This window comes from Aulostomus chinensis, chromosome 20 (assembly GCF_037954235.1).
Source record: "Aulostomus chinensis isolate RoL2024-O1b breed Wild chromosome 20, RoL_Achi_v1.0, whole genome shotgun sequence".
Lineage (NCBI taxonomy): Eukaryota > Metazoa > Chordata > Actinopteri > Syngnathiformes > Aulostomidae > Aulostomus > Aulostomus chinensis.
In genome coordinates, this window is record NC_141339.1 from 16768895 (window position 1) to 16780249 (window position 11355).

At 42.3% G+C, this 11355-nt stretch overlaps 2 protein-coding genes across 5 annotated transcripts in view; one reads left to right on the forward strand and one right to left on the reverse strand.

Annotated features, from left to right (window-relative positions):
• The window catches only part of baalcb (BAALC binder of MAP3K1 and KLF4 b), a 92813-nt gene extending 88944 nt beyond the window's left edge, over positions 1–3869 (forward strand). For 2 of the 3 annotated variants that reach the window (XM_086189072.1, XM_086189073.1), the window contains 4 exons: positions 837–983; positions 1246–1476; positions 2854–3053; positions 3121–3869. In XM_086189072.1, coding sequence (XP_086045198.1) covers positions 1296–1476; positions 2854–3053; positions 3121–3273 — 534 coding nt within the window. In that variant the 5' untranslated portion in view covers positions 837–983; positions 1246–1295 and the 3' untranslated portion in view covers positions 3274–3869. The remainder of the gene's footprint in view (positions 1–836; positions 984–1245; positions 1477–2853; positions 3054–3120) is intronic. The other variant, XM_086189074.1, reaches the window with a different exon arrangement.
• nme6 (NME/NM23 nucleoside diphosphate kinase 6) lies at positions 3465–6870 on the reverse strand. Of its 2 annotated transcripts, none has more exons than XM_086189071.1 (6): positions 6846–6870; positions 6309–6404; positions 5613–5715; positions 5341–5380; positions 4654–4814; positions 3465–4075 (listed from the first exon to the last, which is right to left on the reverse strand). In XM_086189071.1, the coding sequence occupies exons 2-6, from the start codon at positions 6399–6401 to the stop codon at positions 3924–3926; spliced, it is 549 nt and encodes a 182-aa protein (XP_086045197.1). In that variant the 5' UTR covers positions 6402–6404; positions 6846–6870; the 3' UTR covers positions 3465–3923. The 2 variants fall into 2 exon arrangements, with proteins under 2 accessions (XP_086045197.1, XP_086045196.1); XM_086189070.1 differs by lacking the exon at positions 6846–6870 and adding an exon at positions 6626–6837.
• Between the last annotated feature and the right edge of the window lie 4485 nt (positions 6871–11355).

The window sequence follows — 11355 nt, forward strand, 5'->3', positions numbered from 1 at the left end:
TGGATCTGGAGCATTCTGTCAAAATCTGTCAGTACGAATATGGATATGGTCTCATCTCACCGGTGCTTTTGATTTTACTGGTCCAGACACAGAGGGAGCAGAGAGACCAGTAACAACATAGTGTAGACAACGACAGATGAATGGAGAATCTCCCTGTTTGTCTCATGTCAGAGGAGCTTTTTAAGTCCTCCAATATTCATACAGACTAAGAAGCTGTCTGAAATGACTAAGAACAGGTGAAACAGTGCGTGTGTGTGTGTGTGTGTGTGTGTGAGAGAGAGAGAGAGAGAGAGAGAGAGAGAGAGAGAGAGAGTCTTGCTCTGTCATGGCCTTCTTGAAAATGTCGAACGTTAATAGTTTGCATCTCCACATTTCAGCCGCTGCTGTCGTGCCTCCTTCAAGTTTCTTGTGTTTTTCAGCGGAATTCCTCACCGACACATTCAACACGTGTTCTCATTCAAATCAATTCATCATGAAAGGCAACGCCTCATTCAGAGTTGGCTGTCATCAACGCTGCCAGTGAGAATAACCAGTTAAAAAAAACACTGTTGATAGTTCACAGTGAGAAAGCCTCATCAAACCAGTACAGCTACTGGGCTACAGGGCGGCCACCCTGCTGGTGTTAGGATTTTACTGTTTATCTACATGACAGGCATTTAAATGATGGAACTCATGAGGCTTTTGTACACCAATCAATCAAAGTCTTTATTGTTGGGTTTGAAAAATGTTCAAATATACAAGTTTTATGTATGGAAGTGCAATGAGCCTAAAGGACAGTTTGTAAACCACGTGTTCATCATGTCGCCCTCCTGGTAATCCGGCTTCCTTCTCATCAGTTGTGTAGGTGAGTGGATGTTTTGATGATCAGCTGATGTCCCGGTCAGAGGATGCTGCCTTCTGATTGGCCCAGAGGAATGTAAAGGTGACTTGACACAGATGGACGTCCTCCACCTGACAGGTTCCCCACAGCTGGTTGCTGTGGTGTAAGTATTCCAGATGGCGTGTGGGATATATCTGCCTCCGACCTTCCCGAAGATGAACGGCAGATATTTTCTAATATGTGCATCATTTTTGTTTAAAATATAATCAGTTTAATTCTACAATTCTACAATTTCATTTAGCAGACGCTTTTGTCCAAAGCGATGTACAAAACAAGCAAGAATTCAGACTTAGTTTAAAAACTCTTTTTATCATCTAGTGGCTCATTTTCTTCTTCTCCTTTCTGTGTCCTGTCCTTCCCGACAGTTTTCTCCCTCGGTTGTGAGCCGGCTGCCAAGTGAAGTTGACCCGAGGCCATGGGCTGCGGGGGGAGCCGGACGGATGCCCTGGAGCCTCGCTACTTGGAGAGCTGGACCAAGGAGACGGAGTCAACATGGCTGACGAGCACAGACACCGACATCCCTCTGTCGTCCATCCACAGCATCCCCTCGGAGAACTCTGAGGCCGGCTCCGCCTCCAAGAAAAGCGTCAGCCCCGGTGAGGAGGCCGTGTTACCACTACAGACGGATTCATGTCATTGGTCAAGAAGACATGAATTAAACATCCACGGTCACATGAATTAGCACCTCATCAGCATCCCAGTGCACAATGAGTTCTCATGCTGCTGTGTAAGAAGCGCATTATGAATTCTCTCTTCTCCTCTTTAATATTTGTAGTGTTCCAACAATCCAGATTCTGTTCTGTCAGGAAATTCGCTGCGTGAGCCACAAGTGGTTTCCTCTTGGGTGACATCAAAGTGCACCTTTATTTTTATGTGTGCATAGGAGAAGAAAAAAAAAAAGGACTCGTTCACGGCTTTTATGGCGAGTCGTCATCAGATGATTGACTGGCGAAACATCCCCCGGCCCTTTCTTTCCCCCTCTGGTGTTCCGTTAGAGAGTCTGCTCATATTTGAAGGTTTGTCTCCTCCTGAATTGTAGGTGTGTTGTCTTTGAAGCCAGCAGCTGGATCAGTGTGGATGTGGAACAGGCGACATCAAAAGACCACGGCGCTCAGACGGAACTTTGCTCTCATGGCAACAAATACGGCGGTTAGTCAGCACGTGCCTTGATGTAATTGTGAAGACTTCTGCTCCACTCGGAAGCCCCGAAACCGATTCAGACTCCTGCCAATTAATTAGCAGCTGCACGCACACGGATCCACTGATGAGTGTCTTCGCTTCAGTCGTCGTCGGCTTGGAAACTGCTGACTCTCATCCCACTACACTTCTTCGAGAAACATTTTACTTTTGACGGCTGTATTTCTATGTCATGGTTACTGGCTCACCGTCTCACAGCTTTGAAGTCAGCGGCCACAAGCTGTTTTTCTGTCACAAGACCCCCCCCCCCCCAAAAAAAAAACAACAACAACCCAGAAACAAGTAGATGGATACCAAATTTATGTCACATCAATTCAGTTGTATTTCTACGCTTTTGCTTTTTTAAATGTATTTTTGTAGTATTTCTATGTGTCTACAAGTTTGTGTTGCATTGCTTTCTACGGGGAAGTCTTCTCTTACATTAGCAGCTGCAAAGAGCTGCACGGTTCTGTACATTCATGGTGGGGAAAATTACTCATAATGAGATGAAGTATTTTTAAATGCTCAAGTGTGTTGCTGTGGTTCTTGGTAGACATTATTATTGCTAGCTCTCTTTTTATGTGTGGTGCTACGGTCGTTATTGTGGTTGTGTGTCTGAGCCTCCCGTCCCCCAGTCTTTCTCTCTGCCCCTCCCCCTCTGTCACCTTTCCGGTCGAGGCAGATGGCCGCCCCCGCTGTCGCTGATGTTCTTGCTCACCAGGAACTGTTTGCCTTCCATAATTGATAGACCGCATTTCTAGACTGAAGTCCATAATGAAGGTTTTCTTGTGTTACAGTTCCAGATTTCTTTGAGGATGATCTACCACCTCCTGCTCAAGCATATCTCAAAGTCTGCTCGGCCATGTCTGAAGCCAGTCTGAAGGACGAGAAACCCAGCAGCCCTCCAGCAATCCTGAGCTCCCCACCCCACGACGCCGCAGTAGAACCGTCCAGCACCACCGTGCAGCGCAGGAGCATCCTGCACACCGAGGAGATTGTGAGTTTCCACAGTTCTCCGTCACAATTTCACTGCCGCATTTTCATATTGGTTTATTCTTCATCAGACAAAATGGCAGGACAATCGGATGTCCACCAAACAGGTGACCATCACAGTGACACAGAGCATCCATCAAGTGGACAAGAACGGGAAGGTCAAGAAGTCGCTAACCACCTACGAGGTCATGAAACCGGCGGAGAGCCTCAAACAGAATACTTGAGAGCGAGAGAGCGAGCGAGCGAGCGAGAGAGAGAGAGAGAGAGAGAGAGAGAGAGAGAGAGAGAGAGAGAGAGAGAGAGAGAGAGAGAGAGAGAGAGAGAGAGAGAGAGAGCTCATTTGCTTATTTCAAAAAAGTAAAAACTGAGCAGTACTGTGTTTGATACTGTAAAATATATTTTTATGGTTGTTGGAATGTTTTGATGTTTTTTGACATTTTGAAGGAGTTGAAATTTATGTTGGCTAGAAAATGTACTTAAAATGTAAAAAAAAAAAAAAATTTGTCGAATTATTTGTTCAGCGTGTAGTTTCAATTACAAAAAATGATTGGGTTATAATCATGAGAGGAAAACTAAAAAAATAAATTATAAAAAAAAGTCATATTTCAAAAGAAAATGTATGTACAAAAGGTTTTATTAACTCACAAATATTTTATAGAAACATGAACATGGGACCAACATGTATTTGCTGTTGTGTTGAAACTCGTGAAGATTTAAACTGATTCCTGACAGATTTTGTGTTTTGTCCATGTTGAACTGTACAGAGCAGTATTATCCAGTCCTTTGTGTTTTTTAACAAGTAAATAAAACTAAAGTGTTGAAGGTTCTTGTGACCTCGCTTTGCAAAATCAAATCTAAAGCAGCAGCGTCGAGCTCAGCTCGGCGCTACAAGCGTGTGGACGTGTTTGTCACGGTCGTAAATTATCTGTCCCGATCGGAACGCCGGCTCCTCTTTCTCCGTCCAATCGTCCACGCGGAACTCCGGGAAGAAGAAAGCGATTTCTCTGAGGGCTGATTCAGCAGAATCTGAAAAAGGAGAATACCTTATGTTCAGTTTTTATGCGTAACATCTCGATTTAAATGTGATCAACATGGAACAATTATTAAAAGTGGGGATTTGGGATAATATCGCTAAATCGGTTGTAAAATATCGACAAAGGGAATCAAATATTGTGCGTCCGAAAATCTAAAGTTTTTTTTATTCTTTGACCATTTGAGTCTTTAAAAGTTTCACTGTCAGGTCACCAAGTTTCAAGAAACACGTAGACCAGTCAGAACAACTGTTGGAGAAATGGGTAACTTTTCAATGTCACCATGTTGACACCGCTTTTGTCGTACCTGTATCAACAAAAGGTTCATGTCACATAAACCCGTTTTCATACACATACGAACGCCATCAGCAAATATCGGCTTTGACTCAGATCAGCTGTAAAATGTCTGATATCTACAAAAAAAACAAACCACAAAACATCTTGGATCTCTGGTATGAGATCATGTGATCACACGCCACTGTGACACCTGTTGTTAACTTGGACTTGTGTGTAAATGTTATTTCCCTTCACATGACGGTATTCCTGTCTTCCTGATGCAGAACGGCACCGCACCTGAGCCGTGGGTCGTGTTTCGTGTGTCTGTGAGTCCAAACTGAGCTCGGATGGAGGCGGGGGAGGTGTATCTGGCTCGGAATACTTTGGTGGGTCCCATAAGGTCCCTCCAGTGTTGAATGGCGTCCTCTCTGGCTAAAATGTATGCACGCATGGGGCCGCTGTGAGAAACACAACAGTAGGTAGTCATGATCTTTGACAATAATCTTTTCCCTCTGGACTCTTCAGCTGTAGGTGCATGCGTGTGGACAACACTTTATCAGCTGAACACAAAGCCAACTGGAGCTGATTCAAACGCCGCGTGCGTTAAGAGAAAGGTTGCTGTAGCAACTAGTGCTTCACTGCTACCACGAGACAGAAATGTGATCTCAAGCTTCTTTTGTTTTTTTGTTTTGTTTTGGGGGGGGGGGGGGTGTTGCTGCATGCAGACACGGTGAAAGCTGTGTGGTGAAAAGGCTACGTTTGTCGTTTGTTGGTGATGTGCTAAACATAGCAGTCTGCTGATAATCCAGACTCCTGCTGAGATGTACCCATGATTCATTAGTGACTTGCTGAGTATGAAATGCCACCAGCAACTCTGTGTGTGTGTGTGTGGGGGGGGGGGTGTCTGTGTCATATCAGGTGAAACGGTGTCACACGTCAATCAATCGCAATTTTTCTAAGTTCACCTGTGAAGTGGGAGCTCACCTCGACATGAATTCTACTAGTCTTTGATAGAAGAATCGCCCTAAAGAACAAACAAGAAAACGTGGGTTAACACAGCTTCGCCATCCTGCCCTTGAATGTCTGACTCAGGACCGAACTTCATCATCACCTCCAGTCATGTTTGCGTCTCTCCAGAGGTACATAGCAGGATGACTCACTTGATTTAACCTACACATTGGCTTAATTTAACTGCAGACTCATACTTGTGTTCCGTCCAGAGTACATAGAGTACAGCTGAGTTGTTGCGTCCTCACCTGCGTGTTCGGCGTAAAACCTCTCAGAGTCCTGCCTTCTCCACACCAGGTCTTTGCATCGAACAATGAGGAACTTGTTCTCCAGGATTCTTTGGTGAAGAGCCTGAAAGCACAAGAACATTGCTTTTACACTGGTGATTCATTTCTAGATCTATTTGGCAGGCACATCAATACACGGTTCACACCTCCCTGGGTTTCTCGAAAGGTGCTCATATATATATTAGTATTACTATTATTATTATTTAAAAAGTTAAAAGCACAAATATCCTCACTCAAAATGTTTTCTCAGATCAAAAAGTGTTCAGATTACTTCTTTCCTCCGTCTAGCAGACAAAACTAAGAGTACATTTACAGACAAAAATGACCGGAAAAGGCAGAAAATCCTTTACTTTTAGGGTAAGGAACCAGAAAACGCTCAATATTTTTGCTATGAAGATCAAATCAATGTAGCAAATATCAAAATAGTTTTATATCATTTTCTTTCGTTGAGTAATCGATTAGTTGTCACGGCTCCATTCCTCACTTAATAATGAATGAATTGATTCAATCAATCACAGTTCCATTTGAAATGTCACCATATAAAAGTTAAAAACAAAAGAAACATGCTAAAGGGTATATATATATCATAGAAAAGCTGCCAAAGAATGAAGTGAGAGGATTAAAGATGGTAACGGGGGGGGGGGGGGGGGAGCTCACCTCTAACATCAGAGGGTGAGCGACAACATCTGGTTTAATGACCGCCAGGGTGAGCTGCAGCACTTTGGACAGGCGAACCACGGTCAGTAACATCGTCTCTAAGAGGAAGCGCAGAAATTACAGTTATTGAGCTAACAGGCTATTTTTTGGGGCTCCGAGTTGCATTGATATACAGAGGCTGAGCCAAGACTTTCTTATCAGCAGCTGTCCGTTGAGCTACTGCTAATGTACCTCAAGAAAAAAAAAGCTCCCTCGCTTAGTTCAACCCTTTTATTAAATTTAATAAATCTCCGCGGTAATGAATTTAAGTTACCGACCTTCGTTGTTGCGGAAACCTCAGTTTACAGTGAAGAGCACTGTAACATGTGCCGCCATATTGTGAAAAAATTCACGTTCATTTAAGCCGTTTCCACTCATTCAATCCACAAATGTAACAGTCATTCGAGCGGCTATTGTTAATGTAACATACTAAATAGTGACAGTGAAATTAATGTCACAATGACAGGCTGAATAACTTCCAGCCAATGCGTCTATTACCGGTTAGTCCGTCAGTAAAATGTGTCCCCAGAACCTTCAGTAGCATAATGTTCCGCCCTGCGAAACGAAATATAAAACCTAAAAATAAACATAAGTTGTTATTTTATAATTGAACATATTAATACTTTTTTTTTAAAGAAAGTTGATTGTTGTGCTAATTTCGATAAAAGGGTGACAAACTGCATCAATTTGGATTCTCACAAGAGAGCTTTATTCAACCTGTTAGCTTTAGCGTAGCTTTGAAGAAATTGTCAACAGGTCATTTATACCTACAGGACAATTCCAGTGGCCAGTACATTGAAGGGTACATAGTACATATATTTAAGTGCTGTCATCATGAACAGTTTGTTCCAAAATGAAATTAACATGGGGGGGGGGGGGGGTCTTATTTTCAAGACCACTATTTGATCTTTATTATGATATTCTTTATGAAGTCTTGTAATCTACTTTCTTAATCCTGCTTTATAACCTCCCCTTCCATTAATTCAAAATGAAATAGGGGCAAATGCAGTCTTGTAATGAGTGAAAAAAGAGAATGACCCACATATACTTTCAAGTATAATAAAACAAACATTTTCTATGTCTATGATGATGAACCACACACAAAAAAATGTGTTAATGACATTGTAGCCTCCTGGTGGGCTTGAACCTCAGAAATAGATCTGGATTTCCAGGAAAAAATCATTTCAAAAAGCCTTAAATAAAGGGGGGTCCTGGTCTGAATTCTTATAAAACCTCTGATTTCATGGTTATCACGCTCACCACAATTTCACTGGAACAATTTCAATCATGATAAATGAGGATTTTTTTAATCCAGAATTCCTCAACTGGAGTAAAATATAGCTCCCATTATTCTTTACCATCATCAGATGTGTGGTTTTTGATTAAATCTTCTCGATTATTCACAGAAGAAAATCAAATTTTTTTAACGTGATTTTTAGATGACACTTTTAATGACTAAAACTCAAGTAGCTGTCAGTCTTGGGGGGGGGGGGGGGGGGGTAACTGAGACCAGAGCAACAGAGATGTTTGTCTGAGGTATTCCATCGATGCGGGAGATCAGACGTACAGTATGGGTTACAAACACGGAGCAGATTCCAACAATGCAAAATGGCCACACCCTTGAAAAGAGGAGATCGTGTGTGTGTTTGTGTTTGTGTGTGTGTGTGTGTGTGTGTGTGTGATTTGACTTTCACGCAGAGAAAGAGAGAGAGGGAGAGAGAGAACAGGAGGGAAAAAAGGGGGGATGGAAGTCCAGCATAGGTTTCTCCCCACCTGCCTATGTCATGTGACTTGGTGGTGACACCACAGCTGTTACCTCCCATGAGGGGGATGGAGAGGATGAGAGGGGTGGGGGTTGAATGAGTCTGTGAGATATAAAATTCACACTTACAGTAAAGAAAAATCCTAAGTCGGACATTAAAATTCAGGTTATAGAGTCCGCATGATTTCATGCGGTGGAGAAAAGAGAAAGCGCTGGATTGTTCTGTGAGAAAGTGCTGTAGAGAGAGAAATCAAAGCAATATTTTACATTTTTACAACTGTTTTCCTTCATAAGTAACTTCTGTACATGAGTGACGGGTGTAAACATATGGTGGTGACTTACTCACTGCTTCAGACAGCAGGCCATTGTCCTCTCTGAACCCAGGACAGATTTATCCAATCAACCAGGACACAGAGGGATGGAAGCAAGGACACATCATGACAGACTATAATCCAGCGTAATCACGACTTCACAGGTGTCCTGCATACATGGTTTAATCATGACAGCGGCACTTACGTGTCACCTTTACTCATCAGCGTTCAAAGACGAGTAAGACTGAATGTTTCGCTCAACCGTTCAAGGGATTTAATGTCTTCTGTTGCGTCAAAGAGAAGAGGAGAAAGAGCAGCAAATAAAAGATGGGATGTTGGATGTCATTTTATTTGAGTTGATCTGCGGTGTGTGTGATTCCAGAAAACACACAGCCTGATTTAATGATGCTGAGGAATTTTAATTAATGGAAATGAATGACATCTCAAAGAAGTGTGTGTGTGTGTGTGGGGGGGGGGGGGGGGGTTACCTGGTTAGCATCTCAGATTTTGACACAACACCGAGTCAATATTGTAGAAGTGGGGAGAAGTCTGATGATACGGTTATATAACGCCTTAACAACAACAACAACAACAACAAAAATAACGGTTGTATCTCAATAATGTTTTAATTAAGGCAGTAAATTATTTCAAGCTTTGACCCTCCCCATTGAAATCCATTTCAAAATGTAGTAGTGTCCAAGCTTGGTGAGGACCGGCTGGGTCATTTTAGCAAACGAAAAGAGAACGGAAAACATCTGGTATATCTGGTATATTTTTACTTCAACATCTGGTATAATTAGTTAATTTTAAGGTCATCATCATGTGTATTTTCTGGAATGACAAGAACTACATACTGTCTACTAGAATAAAGAAGTGGCAACAGTAAAGTTGGACTGTTGTTTTAAAGACGGTCAGGCGGAGCAGCTGATCCGGCCGACCTCTCTCCTCTCTCTGCAGACCATAAACTGCATCTCTGTTTTATCTGCTGCTGCTGTTTCTGCTGTTGCTGCTGGCTCTCCTGCAGTTGTCGTTCCCTTTTGGTGGGAGTCAGGCAGCTGACTGACAACCCCCACAGACACCCGTGGGGGGGGGGGGGGTGTCTCAGAGCTTCATTCATTCATCCATCAGGAGCCACTGTAATGTCATATGAAATTGTGTTCAGCAGAAGGGAAAATATTCAGTCAGAGAGATTCTCAAGGTTCTGGGTTAAGGTGGGGTTGAGTGATCTGATGGGGTTTATAGGGAACGAGGTTTCTAGTTCAGTTCATCCATAATCTGTCATATGTGTGTTTGTGTACTTCCATAAACCAGCATCGCATGTTCCCAGTCTATATTTCATTAAAATGAATTTATATGCCACTGAAAAAAAATCCTAAGAATGAACATGAAGAAAAGGGATTGTCTCTATAATGAAGTAGCTATGAGAATAAAAGAATAAAATCCTCATTAATAAAGACATTCATTTTGCCTTAAACGGTGAACTTCCTTTAAGTCGGCAACTGCTAATGAATTTAAATTAAAGTAAAAATGAACGACTATTAAATATTTCTCTATTGTATCACCCCGTCACCTTCAAATCTCAGATATTTTTAATGTCTGAAATGTCAAGAAATTGTACTTTCCCTTTGTGTACTAGACTACATTTTTGAGGTTAGACTTAATTAAGGAAAAAAGTTTTCGAGTCTCTGACGAGAACTTTCATTTAAGCCCTTCTATATTTTCCCCACTGCAGAAACTCAGCACAGGACACGAGCGCCAAACTGGAGCAATTTCAGCTACGTAGCTGTGCGGACAATAATTATTTCAAGAAATTAATGAAAAAGAAAGAAAGAAGTATCGGTAGATCATTTTACTTATTACAAGCATCTTACTTTTGTTCATATAACCGTGCTGTCTTTTAATAACTGTAATGAGATTCAAAATTAGATGTGTACTTGGCAGTTTTCAGCACCTGGATACAAACGTGTAGTACTTCATCTCCTTCAGGTCAGATACTGTTTCCTGCAGCCTACAACACTAATGAAATACTGCCTACATACAGTATTATATATCAAGATGAAACATCATCAGCACTCATGATTTAAAGATGGCTGACTGCCTATAAATACATCTTTATAGGCAGATATATTCATGAACAAACTACACGTGTCAAATAAGACCTCTGATTATACTTTCAGGTTTGACCCGGGCGTTGATCCGTGCAGCTCACCTGTCGCCCGGTCACTCAGAGGCCACCGATCATTAAAACAGACCCATTCAAAGGAGGACGCAGGCCTCGCTGCAACACCCGCAACCCTTTTATGTCCTAATTGTTTGGTTGGTGAGAAAAGTCAGGCATCTTTTTCCTGTCGTCACACCTTTTGGAGCTTCGGTAGTAAATCTGAGCCTCATTAGAGCGCCACATTGAAGAAATCCCTCCAGATGAAACTTTGGATGAAACCACCTTTTGTTTAACTTCATGTCCTTTCTCGGGTCATTAACACCTCGGTGTGACAACTGACAGTGAGAGTTTACACAAAGTTTGCTCTGATTTATTTCCAGTGACCACCTGACAAATTGAAGAACATCTATTGTTTAGGGTGCATTTTAGATCCAAACTGGTTTCAGTTAACAAAATGAGTCACTCCAAAATCGAATGACCTCAAAGAATCCCGTCTAAATCCTTCTGTTCCCTGCATTAATCACAGGAGTGAGATGCCTCCATCTTGCTATCACCTGTTCTCTCTTTTACCCTCAATTCCGCCGACCTTTGACCTTTCTGCTCCATTGCTGCAATGCACAAGACAAGGCTCTCTACAACAGCTGTGTCAACCTCAGCGCTGGCAACTGGCGTGCCAGGGAAGGACAGAGAGTGGCATTAATCTCATAGCACATAATGAGTCAGCAACATGGTACAAAGTCATCTGTTTAGTCTTTGCATGGCTCAGCCAGCTCA